The sequence below is a fragment of the Salmo trutta genome, chromosome 22, assembly GCF_901001165.1.
Source record: "Salmo trutta chromosome 22, fSalTru1.1, whole genome shotgun sequence".
NCBI lineage: Eukaryota > Metazoa > Chordata > Actinopteri > Salmoniformes > Salmonidae > Salmo > Salmo trutta.
Genome location: NC_042978.1, coordinates 23075939 through 23093326, shown reverse-complemented (window position 1 = coordinate 23093326; position 17388 = coordinate 23075939). Strand labels below are relative to the sequence as shown.

The following is a 17388-nucleotide window of genomic DNA, read 5'->3' as shown; positions in this document are numbered from 1 at the left end:
TTTACAGCTGTGCTAATATAATTGCAAAAGGGTTTTCCAATGATCAATTAGCCTTTTAAAATGATAAACTTGGATTAGGTAACACAACGTGCCATTGGAACACAGGAGTGATGGTTGCTGAAAATGGGCCACTGTATGCCTATGTAGATATTGTATTAAAAATCTGCCATTTCCAGCTACAATAGTCATTTACAACATTAACAATGTCTACACTGTATTTCTGATCAATTTGATGTTATTTTAATGGATCAAAAATGTGCTTTTCTTTAAAAAAAATAAGGACCTTTCTAAGTGACCCCAAACTTTTCAACGGAAGTGTGTGTATACATGTTTTTTTTAATCTAGCGTAGCCTAACTATGGAAAAATGTAACAAATGGCTAATGAAAGGCCAGCTGCTGCTGTATACTGCCTTACAATTTCCATAATATCATGGGGTCTATTGAAATGAGATGTTATATTTTCTGCCTTAGGACTTTTGCTCCGAGTCCCACTTGATCCTGTCAGGCTGATCCTATCATCTCATCTTGGCTGGACTGTGATGCAACGTATGTATACCATTTTGCTTCGTAACTGATGTAATCATCTCTAGGCTTACGTCTCTACACCACACAGAAGGCACTCGTGTCTCTCCACACAGTGCCATGGTGGAAACCTCACCACACTGTTGTTAACTGCCAACCTTATTAAAGGTGTTTTCACACACAGTTTTGAGCTATAGTTCGAATCAGAGTTAGGTTTTTTTCATTTGGTCCAGTTGGTTTCACATTGCCAAATGTCAAACGAACTAAAACTCCTCAACAAAACCAGGTGTCCATACAAGTCATTTGTTTATTGGACAAAAATGCTCATGTTAAATCATCTATGATTATTATTATTAGAGGTCGACCGATTATGATTTTTCACCGCCGATACCGATTATTGGAGGACCAAAAAAAGCCGCTACCGATTAATCGGCCGTTTATAAATTTTGTATTATTATTATTTTTTTATTTTTTTATTTGTAATAATGACAATTACAACAATACTGAATGAACACTTATTTTAACTTAATATAATACATCAATAAAATCAATTTAGCCTCAAATACATAATGAAACTAAATTTGGTTTAAATAATGCAAAAACTAAGTGTTAGAAGAAAGTAAAAGTGCAATATGTGCTATGTAAGAAAGCTAACGTTTAAGTTCCTTGCTCAGAACATGAGAACATATGAAAGCTGGTGGTTCCTTTTAACGTGAGTCTTCAATATTCCCAGGTAAGAAGTTTTAGGTTGTAGTTATTATAGGAATTATAGTACTATTTCTCTCTACCATTTCTATTTCATATACCTTTGACTATTGGATGTTCTTATAGGCACTTTAGTATTGCCAGTGTAACAGTATAGCTTCCGTCCCTCTCCTCGCCCCTACCTGGGCTCGAACCAGGAACACATCGACAACAGCCACCCTCGAAGCATCGTTACCCATCGCTCCACAAAAGCCGCGGCCCTTGCAGAGCAAGGGGAACAACTACTCCAAGTCTCAGAGCGAGTGACGTCACAGATTGAAACGCTATTAGCGCGCACCCCGCTAACTAGCTAGCCATTTCACATCGGTTACACCAGCCTAATCTCGGGAGTTGATAGGCTTGAAGTCATAAACAGCTCAATGCTTGAAGCATAGCGAAGAGCTGCTGGCAAACGCACGAAGGTGCTGTTTGAATGAATGCTTACGAGCCTGCTGCTGCCTACCATCGCTCAGTCAGACTGCTCTATCAAATCATAGACTTAATTATAACATAATAACACACAGAAATACGAGCCTTTGGTCATTAATATGGTCGAATCCGGAGACTATCATTTCGAAAACAAAACGTTTTTTCTTTCAGTGAAATACGTAACCGTTCTGTATTTTATCTAACGGGTGGCATCCCTAAGTCTAAATATTGCTGTTACATTGTACAACCTTCAATGTTATGTCATAATTATGTACAATTCTGGCAAATTAATTACGGTCTTTGTTAGGAATAAATGGACTTCACACAGTTCGCAACGAGCCAGGCGGCCCAAACTGCTGCATATACCCTGACTGCTTGCACGGAACGCAAGAGAAGTAACACAATTTCCCTAATTATAAGAGATTCATGTTAGCAGGTAATATTAACTAAATATGCAGGTTTAAAAATATATACTTGTGTATTGATTTTAAAGAAAGGCATTGATGTTTATGGTTAGGTTTGGTGCAACGACAGTGCTAAATCATCACCCGTTTGGCGAAGTTGGCTGTGATTCGATGAGAAATTAACAGACACCGCATCGATTATATGCAACGCAGGACACGCTAGATAAACTAGTAATATCATCAACCATGTGTAGTTAACTAATGATTATGTGAAGCTTGATTGATTTTTCTAAGTTTAATGCTAGCTAGCAACTTAACTTGGCTTCTGGCTGCCCTCGAGTAACAGGTAGTCAGCCTGCCATGCAGGCTCCTCGTGGAGTGCAATGTAAGGCAGGTGGTTAGAGTGTTGGACTAGTAACCGGAAAGTTGCAAAAACGAATCCCCAAGCTGACAAGGTAAAAATCTGTCATTCTGCGCCTGAACAAGGCAGTTAACCCACCGTTCATAGGCCGTCATTGAAAATAAGAATGTGTTCTTAACTGACTTGCCTAGTTAAATAAAGGTGTAAAAAAATAATTGGGGGCCAAATCGGTGTCCAAAAATACCGATTTCCGATTGTTTGGAAAACTTGAAATCGGCCCTAATTAATCGGCCATTACGATTAATCGGTCGACCTCTAATTATTATGAAGCGCTACTTGTGTGTCCCAATCGTCATATTACTTTTTCAACAACATGTGGGAGGAAACCGCGCAATAGCCGCTCTAACTGTGAAGTGAATAGCCTATATTCAGTAGCCTATAGCCCCCGTCTCCCCTTGTCTGCATCGGATGCGCTGATAAATGCGCTGCTATACGGTTAAATCCATATGAATTTTATCACTTTTTGACAGCACCCCTTTTGATTTGAATGAAACCTTCCATAAATATTTGCCCGTTGTAGAAGTGAACAGAAAGTTACTCTTTGGACCTGAATGCCAAGACATCTAAGAGAGAAAGTTGACCTATTTTGCGTACCCCACCATACCATGAAACATCTTCATCACTGGAAAATATAAATGGTTGAGATTTGAAATCATTTAAAAGCTTACAAACAAGGTTGTCAAACAATTTTATAATGTTTATAACAATTAGAATATTTGAACCTTATGTCAATTCTCTAAAAACACATGAACCTCAATGTTTTTCATATTTGCATATGTTGTAGCTTAGACCTTTCTTTACGTCCTGGGTTTTTTGTGTTGTGCCCACCATCGGTTGAGAAACAACATGCTCTTGAATACAGGGTGGGTGTCGTGTTTTGGCTGATAAATGTACTAAAATTGACATTTCAGCTTTCAAATGGTACCACAAAAAGAGGTACACACATCAGAGAATGTTGAGTTGAATGGGAATACCTGTTTTGAAATAACCATCAACCCTCCAAAAGAAACTTATTGAAATCATATAAATATATGTATTGCTTGTAACTGTTTCGGGTAATGCAAGTTCTTGTGCTGTTAGGGGAATAACCTATGTGTAAATGTAATCTGTTGCTGTATTTTTTTGTGTTATCCGTGATGGTTCTGTTTGTCTTGTGTAGTTTCTTAATTATTGTACCTAAACTCTGTGTAAACATGTATACGCAGGGCCCAGCTGTAAAAGAGACCTTGGTCTCAGTCTGTGTTCCTTGTTGGAAATAAAGGTATAATAATAGAATAGACATGACCATTAAGTTGATATTCGATGGTGGGTGGACCGGCGTCCATCTTTATGGCACTAATTATACTGAATAAAAATATAAACGCAACATGCAACTATTTCATTGATTTTACTGAGTTATAGTTCATATAAGGAAATCAGTCAATTTATATCAAATCATTAGGCCCAAATCTATGGATTTCACATGACTGGCAGGGGAGCCAGGCCCAGCCAATCCCAATGAATTTTTCCCCCAAAAAGGGTTTTATTACAGACCTAAATACTCTTCAGTTTCATCAGCTGTCCGGGTGGCTGGTCTCAGACAATCCCGCAGGTGAAGAAGCTGGATGTGGAGGTAGTGGGCTGGCGTGGTTACACATGGTCTGCGGTTGTGAGGCCGGTTGATCATAGTGCCAAATTCTCTGAAACGACGTTTGAGGCGGTTTATGGTAGAGAAATGAACATTACATTTTCTGGCAACAGCTCTAATGGACATTCCTGTAATCAGCATGCCAATTGCACGCTCCCTCAACTTGAGACATATGTGGTGTTGTGTGACACAACTTCATATTTTAGAGTGGCCTTTTATTGTCCCCAGCACAAGGTGCACCTGTGTAATGATCATGCTGTTTAATCAGCTTCTTGATATGCCACACCTGGCAGGTGGATGGATTATCTTGGCAAAGGAGGAATATCCACGATCAGGGATGTAAACGAATATTTGCGCACAATGTTAGACGCTTTTTGTGCATATGGAAAAATTCAGTCATCTTTTATTTCAGCTCATGAAACATAGAACCAACACTACATGTTGCGTTTTTATATTTTTGTTCAGTATAGAAATAATAATGTACATTTTCATGGCGTACCAGCTAAGTCACTGTGGTCTGAAGTTATAAGTCCATTCTATGAATTCTATTTCTATGATTGAAATGAAGCCCACTCTGTATTCAAGAGCATGTGTCTCAACCGATGGTCTAAGCTACAACAATGTGAAATAAATCAGTTTACACATCTTTTTATAATTGATGTTAAAGGTCAAGTGTCGTCATTTTGATAGAATATTTTTTAAGATACGTTTGGTCATGTAGTGTATGTGGACCATGTGCTCGTCGAACATCTCATTCCAAAATCATTGGCATTCGTATGGAGTTGGTGCCGCATTTGCTGCTATAACAGCCTCCACTCTTCTTGGAAGGCTTTCCACTAGATGTTGGAACATTGCTGTAGGTACCTGCTTCCATTCAGCTGCTAGCATTGGTGAGGTCGGGCACTGATGTTGGGCGATTAGGCCTGGCTCGCAGTCGGTGTGCCAATTCATCCCAAAGGTGTTCGATGGGGTTGAGGTCAGGGCTCTGTGCAGGCCAGTCAAGTTCGTCCACACCGATCTCGGCAAACCATTTCTGTATGGACCTCACTTTGTGTACGGGGGCATTGACACGCTGAAACAGGAAAGGGCCTTCCCTAAACTGTTGCCACAAAGTTGGAAGCACAGAATCATCTAGAATGTCGTTATAGGCTGTAGCGTTAAGATTTCCCTTCACTGGAACTAAGGGGCCTAGCCCAAACCATGAAAAACAACCCCAGACCATTTTTTCCCTCCTCCTCCAAACTTTACTGTTGGCACTATGCATTGGGGCAGGTAGCATTCTCCTGGCATCCGCCAAACCCAGATTCGTCTATCGAACTGCCAGATGGTGAAGCGTGATTCATCACTCCAGAGAATGCGTTTCCCCTGCTCCAGAGTCCAATGGCGGCGATCTTTACACCACTCCAGCCGATGCTTGGCATTGCGCATGGTGATCTTAGACTTGTGTGTGGCTGCTCAGCCATGGAAACCCATTTTATGAAGCTCCCGACGAACAGTTCTTGTGCTGACGTTGCTTCCAATGGCAGTTTGGAACTCAGTAGTGAGTGTTGCAACCAAGGATAGACGAATTTTATATGCTTCAGCACTCGGCGGTCCCGTTCTGTGAGCTTGTGTGGCCTACCACTTCGCGGCTGAGCCTTTGTTGCTCCTAGACGTTTCCACTTCACAATAACAGCACGGGGCAGCTCTAGCAGGGCAGAAATTTGACGAACTGACTTGTTGGAAAGGTGGCATCCTATGACGGTGCCATGTTGAAAGTCACTGAACTCTTCAATAAGGCCATTCTACTGCCAATTTTTGTCTATGGAGGTTGTATGGCTGTTTGCTTGATTTTATACACCTGTCAGAAACGGCTGTGGCAGAAATACCCGAATCAATTAATTTGAAGGGGTGTCCACATAATGTGTGTATGTAAACTCAGCAAAAAAAGAAACGTCCCTTTTTCAGGACCCTGTCTTTCAAAGATATTTTGTAAAAATCCAAATATAGATCTTCTTTGTTAAGGGTTTAAACAGTGTTTTCAATGTTTGTTCAATGAACCATAAACAATTAATGAACACGCACCTGTGGAACGGTCATTAAGACACTAACAGTTTACAGACGGTAGGCAATTAAGGTCACAGTTATGAAAACTTAGGACACTAAAGAGGCTTTTCTACTGACTCTGAAAAACAAAAGAAAGATGCCCAGCGTCCCTGCTCATCTGTGCAGCATGCCTAAGGCACGTTCACAAGGGAAGACATCCTCAGGAGGATGTCTTCACAGGGAAGACATCCTCCTCCCTCGTGGTACCCTTCCTGCAGGCTCATCCTGACATGACCCTCCCGCATGACAATGCCACCACGCACAGAATGAGCAGTATGGCTGATTTCCTGCAAGACAGGAATGTCTGTGTTATGCCAGGGCCAGCTAAGAGCCCGGATCTCAATCCCATTGAGCACGTCTTGGATCGGAGGGTGAGGGCTAGGGCCATTCCCCCCAGAAATGTCCGGGAACTTGCAGGTGTTCTGGTGGAAGAGTGGGGTAACATCTCACAGCAAGAACTGGCAAAACTGGTGCAGTCCCTGAGGTGGCGATGTACTGCAGTACTTAATGCAACTGGTGGCTATACCAGATACTGACTGTTATTTTTGATTTTTGACACACATCAGTTGAAGTCGGAAGTTTACATACACCTTAGCCGAATAAACTCAGATTTTCACAATTCGTGACATTTAATCCAAGTAAAAATTCCCTGTTTTCGGTCAGTTAGGATCACCACTTTATTTTACGAATGTGAAATGTCAGAATAATATTAGTGATTTATTTCATATTTTCTTTCATCACACTCCCAGTGGGTCAGAAGTTCACATACACTCAATTGGAATTTGGTAGCATTGCCTTTAAATTGTTCAACTTGGGTCAAACGTTTCAGGTAGCCTTCCACAAGCTTCCCACAATAAGTTGGGTGAATTTTGTCCCATTCCTCCTGACAGAGCTGGTGTAACTAAGTCAGGTGTGTAGGCCTCCTTGTTCGCACACGCTTTTTCAGTTCTACCCACAAATTGTCTATAGGATTGAGGTCAGGGCTTTGTGATGGCTACTTTGTTGTCCTTAAGCCATTTTGACACAGCTATGGAAGTTTGCTTGAGGTCATTGTCCATTTAGAAGACCCATTTGCGTCTAAGCTTTAACTTCCTGACTGATGTCTTGAGATGTTGCTTCAATATATCCACATCATTTTCCTTCCTCATGATGCAATCTATTTTGTGAAGTGCACCAGTCCCTCCCCCACAACATGATGCTGCCACCCCCGTGCTTCACAGGTGGGACGATGTTCTTCGGCTTGCAAGCCTCCCCCTTTTTCCTCCAGACATAACGATGGTCATTATAGCCAAACAGTTCTATTTTTGTTTCATCAGACCAGAGGATATTTCTCCAAAAAGTACGATCTTTGTCCCCATGTGCAGTTGCAATCCGTAGTCTGGCTTTTTTATGGCGGTTTTGGAGCAGTGGCTTCTTCCTTGCCGAGTGGCCTTTCAGGTTATGTTGATATAGGACTCATTTTACTGTGGCTATAGATACTTTTGTACCTGTTTCCTCCAGCATCTTCACAAGGGCCTTTGCTGTTTTTCTGGGATTGATATGCACTTTTCGCACTGAAGTACGTTAATCTCTAGGAGACCGACCGCGTCTCCTTTCTGAGCGGTATGACCGCTGCGTGGTCCCATGGTGTTTATACTTGTGTACTATTGTTTGTACAGATGAATGTGGTACATTCAGGAATTTGGAAATTGCTCCCAAGGATGAACCAGACTTGTGGAGGTCTACAATTTTCTTTCTGAGGTATTGGCTGATATCTTTTGATTTTCTCCGTGATGTTAAGCAAAGAGGCACTGAGTTTGAAGGTAGGCCTTCAAATGCATCCACAGGTACACCTCATGATGTCAATTAGCCTACCAGAAGCTTCTAAAGCCATGACACAATTTTGGGGAATTTTCCAAGCTGATAAAAGGCACAGTCAACTTAGTGTATGTAAACTTCTGTAAACCACTGGAATTGTGATACAGTAAAAAGTAAGTGAAATCATCTGTCTGTTAACAATTGTTGCGAAAATGACTGGTCATGCACAATGTAGATGTCCTAACCGACTTGCCAAAACTATAGTTTGTTAACAAGAAATTTGTGGAGTGGTTGAAAAATTGAGTTTTAATGACTCAAATCAAAGTTTATTTGTCACGTGTGACCAATACAACAGGTGTAGTAGACCTTACAGTGAAATGCTTACTTACAGGCTCTAACCAATAATGCAAAAAAATGTGTTAGGTGAACAATATGTAAGTAAAGAAATAAAATAACAGTAAAAAGACAGGCTATATACAGTAGCGAGGCTATAAAAGTAGCGAGGCTACATACAGACACCGGTTAGTCAGGCTGATTTGAGGTAGTATGTACATGAGTGTATAGTTAAACTGACGATGCATGTATGATAAACAGAGCGTAGCAGCAGCGTAAAAATAGGGGTGGGTTGGGTGGGGGGCACACAATGCAAATGGTCCGGGTAGCCATTTGATTACCTGTTCAGGAGTCTTATGGCTTGGGGGTTAAAACTGTTGTTGAGCCTTTTTGTCCTAGACTTGGCACTCCGGTACCGCTTGCCATGTGGTAGTAGAGAGAACAGTCTATGACTGGGGTGGCTGGGGTCTTTGACAATTTTTAGGGCCTTCCTCTGACACCGCCTGGTGTAGAGGTCCTGGATGGCAGGCAGCTTAGCCCCAGTGATGTACTGGGCCGTTCGCACTACCCTCTGTAGGGCCTTGCGGTCAGAGGCAGAGCAATTGCCGTACCAGGCAGTGATGCAACCAGTTAGGATGCTCTCGATGTTGCAGCTGTAGAACCTTTTGAGGATCTCAGGACCCATGCCAAATCTTTTTAGTTTCCTGAGGGGGAATAGGCTTTGTCGTGCCCTCTTCACGACTGTCTTGGTGTGTTTGGACCATTCTAGTTTGTTGTTGATGTGGACAACAAGGAACTTGAATCTCTCAACCTGCTCCACTACATTCCCGTCGATGAGAAGGGGGGCGTGCTCGGTCCTCCTTTTCCTGTAGTCCTCAATCATCATCTTTGTCTTGGTTACGTTGTGGGATAGGTGGTTATTCTGGCACCACCCAGCCAGGTCTCTGACCTCCTCCCTATAGGCTGTCTCGTCATTGTCGGTGATCAGGCCTACCACTGTTGTGTCATCTGCAAACTGAATGATGGTATTGGAGTCGTGCCTGGCCATGCAGTCGTGGGTGAACAGGGAGTACAGGAGGGGACTGTGCACGCACCCCTGTGGAGCTCCAGTGTTGAGGATCAGCATGGCAGATGTGTTGCTACCTACCCTCACCACCTGGGGGCAGCCCGTCATGAAGTCCAGGATCCAGTTGCAGAGGGAGGTGTTTAGTCCCAGGATCCTTAGCTTAGTGATGAGCTTTGCGGGTACTATGGTGTTGAACGCTGAGCTGTAGTCAATGAATAGCATTCTCACATAAGTGTTCCTTTTGTCCAGGTGGGAAAGGGCAGTGTGGAGTGCAATAGAGATTGCATCATCTGTGGATCTGTTTGGGCCATATGCAAATTGGAGTGGGTCTAGGGTTTCTGGGATAATGGTGTTGTGAGCCATTACCAACCTTTCAAGGCACTTCATGGCTACGGACGTGAGTGCTACGGGTCGGTAGTCATTTAGGCAGGTTTCCTTTGTGTTATTGGACAAAGGGACTATGGAGGTCTGCTTGAAACATGCTGGTATTACAGACTCAATCAGGGACATGTTGAAAATGTCAGTGAAGACACCTGCCAGTTGGTCAGCACATGCCCGGAGCACACTTCCTGGTAATCCGTCTGGCCCCGCAGCCTTGTGTATGTTGACCTGGTTAAAGGTCTTACTCACGTCGGCTACAAAGAGCGTGATCACACAGTCGTCCAGAACAGCTGATGCTCTCATGCATGCCTCAAGTGTTGCTTGCCTCGAAGTGAGCATAGAAGTGATTTAGCTCGTCTGGTAGGCTCGTGTCACTGGACCGCTCGCGGCTGTGCTTCCTTTTGTAGTCTGTAATATTTTTCATCCCTGCCACATAAGACGAGCGTCGGAGCCGGTGTAGTACTTTTCAATCTTAGCCCCGTATTGACGCTTTGCCTGTGTGATGGTTCGTTGTAGGGCATAGCAGGATTTCCAGTAAGCTTCATGGTTAGAGTCCCGCACCTTGAAAGCGGCAGCTCTACCCTTTAGCTCAGTGCGGATGTTGCCTGTAGTCCGTGGCTTCTGGTTGGGGTATGTACGTACAGTAACTGTGGTGACGACGTCCTCGATGCACTTATTGATTGTCGAGTGTAGGTCTTTCAGAGCATGCAGTTGCATGGTTTGTTAACTATCTGTCTGATAGAACTCAGTGCACTCAATTTGATGGGCTTAGGTCTGTTAAAATGTCTGTCTTTAATGGTGTGCCCCAAGGCTCTGTACTTGGTCCTCTCTTATTCACTATTTATATATGTAATGTAGACAAAAATGTCCAATGCACAACTTCATTTTTATGCTGATGATACTGTTATTTACTGTTGTGCTTCATCTCTTACAAAAGCTTTCCAGAACTTGCAAACTGCTTTTTATACTGTTCAACATACCTTGTGTCAATTGAAGCTTGTCCTCAATACTGACAAAACTAAACTACTGGTGTTTTCTAAAGCAAGAAATGGACCTCTGAACCTTTCACCTATTACTACCTGTCAGGGCAAGGAGATTGAGGTTGTAACCTCATATAAATATCTTGGAATTTTGATTGATGATGGCCTCTCTTTTAAAATGCATATTCAACAACTTACAAAAAAATTGAAGCTGAAATTAGGATTTTATTTTAGGAATAAGGCTTGTTTTTCTTTTGAAGCCAGAAGGAGGCTAGTATCAGCTACATTTATGCCTTTACTTGACTATGGGGATATTTTATATATGAATATTTCCGCTCAGTGTTTGAGATCAATTGACACCCTTTACCATGGCACATTGAGATTTATTTTAAATTGCAAAACCCTTACGCACCACTGCACTTTGTATACCAGGGTTGGCTGGCCTTCTCTAGTCACTCGTAGGCTCAGTCACTGGTATACTTTTATTTACAAAGCCATTTTGGGTTTACTACCTTTTTTATTTGGGCATTTTTATTGTTCAGAAATGTGGTGGGTACTCTCTTCGTTCGCGGGACTTTATCCTGCTAACTGTTCCAAATGTCCGAACTGAATTTGGTAAAAGGGCTTTTATGTACTCTGCACCATCGTCTTGGAACGCCTTACAAAATATTTTTAAACTGGAAGAACTTGTCCCGATTGGTATTTTTAAATCACTGATGAATGATCTTGAGACTGATTCCCTGACATGTCAATGTTTTTAATTTGTTGTTTTTGATTTTGTTATATTCTTGTGAATTCTATGATTTTTACTAGATTACTTGTAGTTTTTAATGTTGTTTGTCTGTAATTTTTGTAATGACTTGGCACTGCCTATCTTGGCCAGGACGCTCTTGAAAAAGAGATTTTAAATCTCAATGAGTCCTTCCTGGTTAAATAAAGGTTAAATAAAATAAAATAAAATTGATAAAGCCAGTGACTGATGTGGTGTACTCCTCAATGCCATCGGAAGAATCCCGGAACATGTTCCAGTCTGTGATAACAAAACAGTCCTGTAGTTTAGCATCTGCTTCATCTGACCACTTTTTTTATAGACTGAGTCACTGGTGCTTCCTGCTTTAATTTTTTTCTTGTAAGCAGGAATCGGGAGGATAGAGTTGTGGTCGGATTTATCAAACTAAGTGTATGTAAACTTCCGACTTCAGCTGTGTGTGTGTATTATCAAATAGCTTGACAACCCTGTTTTTGTGAGCTTTAAAATGATATCCAACTCCACCATTTATCTTTTCCAGTGACTAAGAAATGGATGTCTCATGGTATGCCAATTGGGTCAACGTTGAGCACTTTTATCTCCTGAATGTTTTGGCGTTCAGGTCCAAAAAGTCACTTTCTGACCACTTCTTCCATGGGCAAACATTTAAGTAAAGTTTTCTTTAAATCAAAGGGTATGCAGTTATTGAATTCAAATGGATTTACCCATATTGATGCTGCATTTAATAAAATGTTCTCTGTCAAACAACCAATAATACTGCGCGACTGGTTATTTTCCTGTGTTTGGTCCGGACTGCGTTCTCACCTGCAGCAAAACGCACCATGGTACGAATTGAATCTGACCGAGACCACCCTTTCTGAGTGAACCACGGTGCGTTTAGTCCTCTCCTGAGTGTGAATAGTGTTCACACCAGTCCAAACTAAGTGGGTAAACGCACCAGAGTTCAGAAAAACCGCTCAAAACCAATTCGGTGTGGAAACCCCCCTAAAACCAGAAAGCTCAGACTCATCTTATTAAATATTTACCACCGCTTGAACCTGTGTCATCACCTGGATCCTGGCTAGGTTGGGTTAGCTAGGGTTAGTCATCTTCTCTACAGGAATATGGTAGTTTCATATGAATCAATGCTCTTAGGTTTCTCCTGCATTCATACCCCACCACACAACCTCTTAGAGTACTTTACACATTCACTCTTGAAAGAGCCTGTGGCTAAGCATGTTATTGTGTTAGAAGGCAGGTGGGGACTCGGTACCATAAGGGAGAAGGTAGGAGCATCTCTGGCTTCAAACCTGTCGTTTGTTCTCTGAGATGAAGAGGAGGATGAAAAGTGAGCATCACTCATGGTGTTCTGTTCTGGAATTCCACCCAGGTCTTTGTTGTGTCAATGGGAGAGTGACTGGGAGGGTCTGCCTTGGGCCCTGGTGGGGGAAATACTGACTGGGACAGGTTCTCAGAAACAGTGATCCAGTAAACACTGTGTCTAGGATGGATTCTCAGGAACAGGGACTCTTCTCCTGCAGTGATGCTGCTGAGTGGTGATTAGTTAGTTACAGGAGCAATATCACCCCATCTGATTGGGGAAGACCCTCTCCTCTCTGTCTGCCTGTCTGAGCCTCTCTTGGGATCTGCTGGATCGTATCCTTATGGTGGATGATGCCAATCATACCTCCACCCTTCTGCTGCGTCACACAGCCCAGCACAACACAACGGTAGACTACTGCCAGACCAGGAAGAACAAGTACTTCAGGTAGTACAAACTGAGTGAACCAATGAGCTGCGCACATGTTACAAAATAGAGGTTCTCTTGAAGTCTTTGTGGTAAACAGAATGAGCAGGCACGTCTACGGAGGCATGCCAAATGCCATGACTTACAAGTGACTTAATTTTCCACTAATCACTTTTCATTGTTCCAGACAAACAATACTGTGTAACTTCGCATTTTGCAGGAGTTAATTGAGACAATAATAGTGTAGTGGTGTTTTGGTTTTGCTCACACAAGCATGAACGTGTATGGAATATATTTCAGCCTCACTATGTGCAACCTGAAGAGGAAGATTAAAGGCAGAATGTGAGGCATTGTGGATGGCCTTCCTCTAGTCCACTGCAGAGAGTTAAATAGACCACCACTTACTGTGTTGTGAGTGAGCCTGGAGGGACGCACTTACTCCACATTAACCAATTAAAGGGTCATGGTGGGCAGGCGATGGGCTAGAGCCCCACTATTAGGGTGACTAATTTACACTGTCCGGTCTGTAATTGCTGTATGCCTAGTGGAGCACAGGCTATAGATGAATGGTACATGGCGTTTCCACACACCCCGGTGTCTCATTATGTGCTCACTGACATTTATGGGAATAGGATGTAGATGAGTAGGGGGGGGGGGTCCTGCCTGTAAGGCTTATTACTAGCACAGCTAAGGCGCTGGCCTGACCTAAAGGGCTCTGGTGCTGTCCTCTTCCATTATGGTTTGTACAACCACCACCACTTCTAGAGCCCCTCAAATCTGTCTGGATCAAACTTCAGCTGTTCATTTTAACCCCCCTGATTAGAAAAAGTTGTGAATCAATTATGGTAGTTGTGAGTGTTTCCTAAATGTGTAGGCCTAATTAAATAGTTGGGTGATCTGTGTTTTTAAGGAAGGTTTCATGATTTTAGAATTGTCTCTCGTTTTTTGGGTTGTGTTTATTGTTCTAAATGTATATCGCAGCCCATGCTTTCCCCAGCAGTGCTGTTGAACAATGTAACTCAACTCTGGAAGAATATTATTAGCCCCTGCTGTGTTGAAATCAGATTGCATGGAAGACTTGTCAAGTTGATACTAATGCTCACTTTGCTTGGAGGTAATCAATTAAGGATGACAATCCACTTTTCCTAATCAAACCAACGCCCAGAGATCGACTCCCCGCTCTTGTGATTTGATGTGAATGGGGTCATTTATGTGTCCTCGTTAACAACAACAGATGGCTACTGCCAACTCTGTCTCTCCTCGGCCACTCAGCCTCTCCACTAGACTGCTGCATAGGGATCTCTGTCTGTAAAACTGCCCCCTACAGAGTGGAGTTGAAGTGGCACTGTCCTCTGCAGTCCATGTCTGTTCAGCTAAAGGCCTGTCTGTCTGTTATGACCCACTAGTCCTCCAGCTAAAGGCCTGTCTGTCTGTTATGACCCACTAGTCTTCCAGCTAAAGGCCTGTCTGTTATGACCCACCAGCCTTCCAGCTAAAGGCCTGTCTGTTATGACCCACTAGCCTTCCAGCTAAAGGCCTGTCTGTTATGACCCACTAGCCTTCCAGCTAAAGGCCTGTCTGTTATGACCCACTAGCCTTCCAGCTAAAGGCCTGTCTGTTATGACCCACTAGCCTTCCAGCTAAAGGCCCATCTGTCTGTGTTCATCCCTCATTAATTCTCTGGCTGTCTGGCCCGGCAGCGACAGGATTTGTCTTGTGTTGTGTGCCTCTCATCCGTGACATTGTCTCAGCTTATTGTTAACATTTCCTCCAGCTCTCTATCTGAAAGCTGTGATCATTCAGGAGGTATTTATAGCCATGATGTTGCTTTGTTTTGCACCGTGGCTAAAGATATTCCCATTCCAGCAGACAGTAGTGCATAATACTGCTTGTCGTTTAGATGGTTTCAGTGGTGCCTCCTTGTAATACTCATAACTAGCTAACTGTATTACACTGACTGAGGCCTGGTCATGTGTTGGGTTAAGCTATGTATTCTGACAGGGCACAGTGAAAGGATTCACATGTGGTCCTGCACAGGGATTGGGAGGGTGCAGAGGTGGCTGGTTCAGCTGCCACTTGCCTGGACAGACCCTACCAACAGCTGCAGGAGTGGTAGAGGGTGGGGTAGGGTGATCAGGTGGGTCGGTCTTTCTCAATATGCCCATTGAGCTGAAGCAGAACTGGAGGGGCACCACTGTCTCAGCTGTCTGGGGCTAGAACTGTGCCTGCTGCTCATACCCAAACACTGGTCAAGTCCCTGCTCCCAGTCCTCAGCCCTCTGCACCCGCACAAAGGCACGTGCACACGCACCCATACAGGCACACGACGTACCTCATGCATGACATACCAACTGGTGTGGGTCAATCTGAAGTTGTAAACAGCTTCACTGAGGTATAGTCAACCAGATTCAGCCGCGGGCGGAATTCTTCTTTTTTTTGCGGATGGTCAGGGGGCTTGAACATAATTACAAATAATTTGTATAATATTTGACTAAAACACAACCATTTCAAACCTTGCTTACATTTGTGTGTGATGACATGTATCTCTCTATTATGCGTGGAATACTTGGAACAGAGTTGGTATTTTTACTGTCTTATCTCCAACAAAATATATACAGTACCAGTCAAAAGTTTGCATACACCTACTCATTCCAGGGTTTTTCTTTATTTTTTACTATTTTCTACATTTGTAGGATAATAGTGAAGACGTCAAAACTATGAAATAACACACATGGAATCATGTAGTGACCAAAAAGGATTAAACAAATCAAAATATATTTTATATTTCAGATTCTTCATAGTAGCCACTCTTTACCTTGATGACCGCTTTGCACACACTTGGCATTCTCTCAACCAGCTTCATGAGGTAGTCAGTCACCTGGAATGCATTTCAATTTACAGGTGTGCCTTGTTAAAAAATAATTTGTGGAATTTCTTAATGCGTTTGAGCCAATCAGTTGTGTTGTGACAAGGTAGGGGGGTATACAAAAGATAGCCCTATTGGGTAAAAGACCAAGTCCATATTATGGCAAGAACAGCTCAAAGGGGAAATGGCAGTCCATCATTACTTTAAGACATGAAGGTCAGTCAATGCGGAAAATTAAGAACTTTGAAAGTTTATTCAAATGTAGTCGCAAAAACCATCAAGCGCTATGATGAAACTGGCTCTTATGAGGACCGCCACAGGAAAGGAAGACCCAGAGTTACCTCTGCTGCAGAGGGTAAGTTCATTAGTTACCAGCCTCAGAAACACGAACTGTTCAGAGGAGACTGCGTGAATCAGGCCTTCATGGTTGAATTGCTACAAAGAAACCAGTACTAAAAGACACCAATCAGAAGTCTTTCTAGTCCAAGAAACATGAACATTAGACCGGTGGAAATCTGTCCTTTTGGTCTTTGTGAGACGCAGAGTAGGTGAGCGGATCTCTGCATGTGCGGTTCCTACTGTGAATCATAGAGGAGGTGGTGCTTTGCTGGTGACACTGTCAGTGATTTATTTTGAATTCAAGGCAAAATGGCTACCACCAGCATGGCTACCACCGCATTCTGCAGCGATACGCCATCACATCTGGTTTGCGCTTAGTCCCACTACCATTTTTTTTTTTTTTTTTTTTTTTTCAACAGGACAATGACCCAACCCACTTCCAGGCTGTGTAAGTGCTATTTGACAAAGAAGGAGAGTTGTGTAGCGCTGCATCAGATTACCTGGTCTCCACAATCACCGAACCTCAACCTAATTGAGATGGTTGGAGTTCGATCGCAGAGTGAAGAAAAAGCAGCTAGCAAGTGCTCAGCATATGTGGAAACTCCTTCAAGACTGTTGGAAAACCATTTCAGGTGAAGCTGGTTGAGAGAATGCCAATTGTGTGCAAAGCTGTCAAGGTAAAGGGTGGCTACTTTGAATAATCTCATATATTTTGATTTGTTTAACACTTTTTTTTGGTCACTACATGATTCCATATGTTATTTCATAGTTTTAATGTCTTCACTATTATTCTACAATGTAGAAAATAGTAAAAATAAAGAAAAACCCTTGAATGAGTAGGTGTGTCCAAACTTTTGACTGGTACTGTATAATTATTACTTTTTTTTGCTCAGAACTTGG

At 42.7% G+C, this 17388-nt stretch overlaps 1 protein-coding gene across 3 annotated transcripts in view; it reads left to right on the top strand.

Moving 5' to 3' along the window:
* LOC115158396 (tyrosine-protein kinase ABL2) overlaps positions 1-17388 on the top strand; it is a 39676-nt gene that overhangs the window by 6496 nt on the left and 15792 nt on the right. For 2 of the 3 annotated variants that reach the window (XM_029707277.1, XM_029707282.1), the window contains exon 2: positions 472-546. The exons of the other annotated variant lie outside the window; for it this stretch is intronic. In XM_029707277.1, the coding sequence (XP_029563137.1) occupies positions 472-546 (75 nt within the window). The remainder of the gene's footprint in view (positions 1-471; positions 547-17388) is intronic. 3 annotated transcript variants of the gene reach the window in all.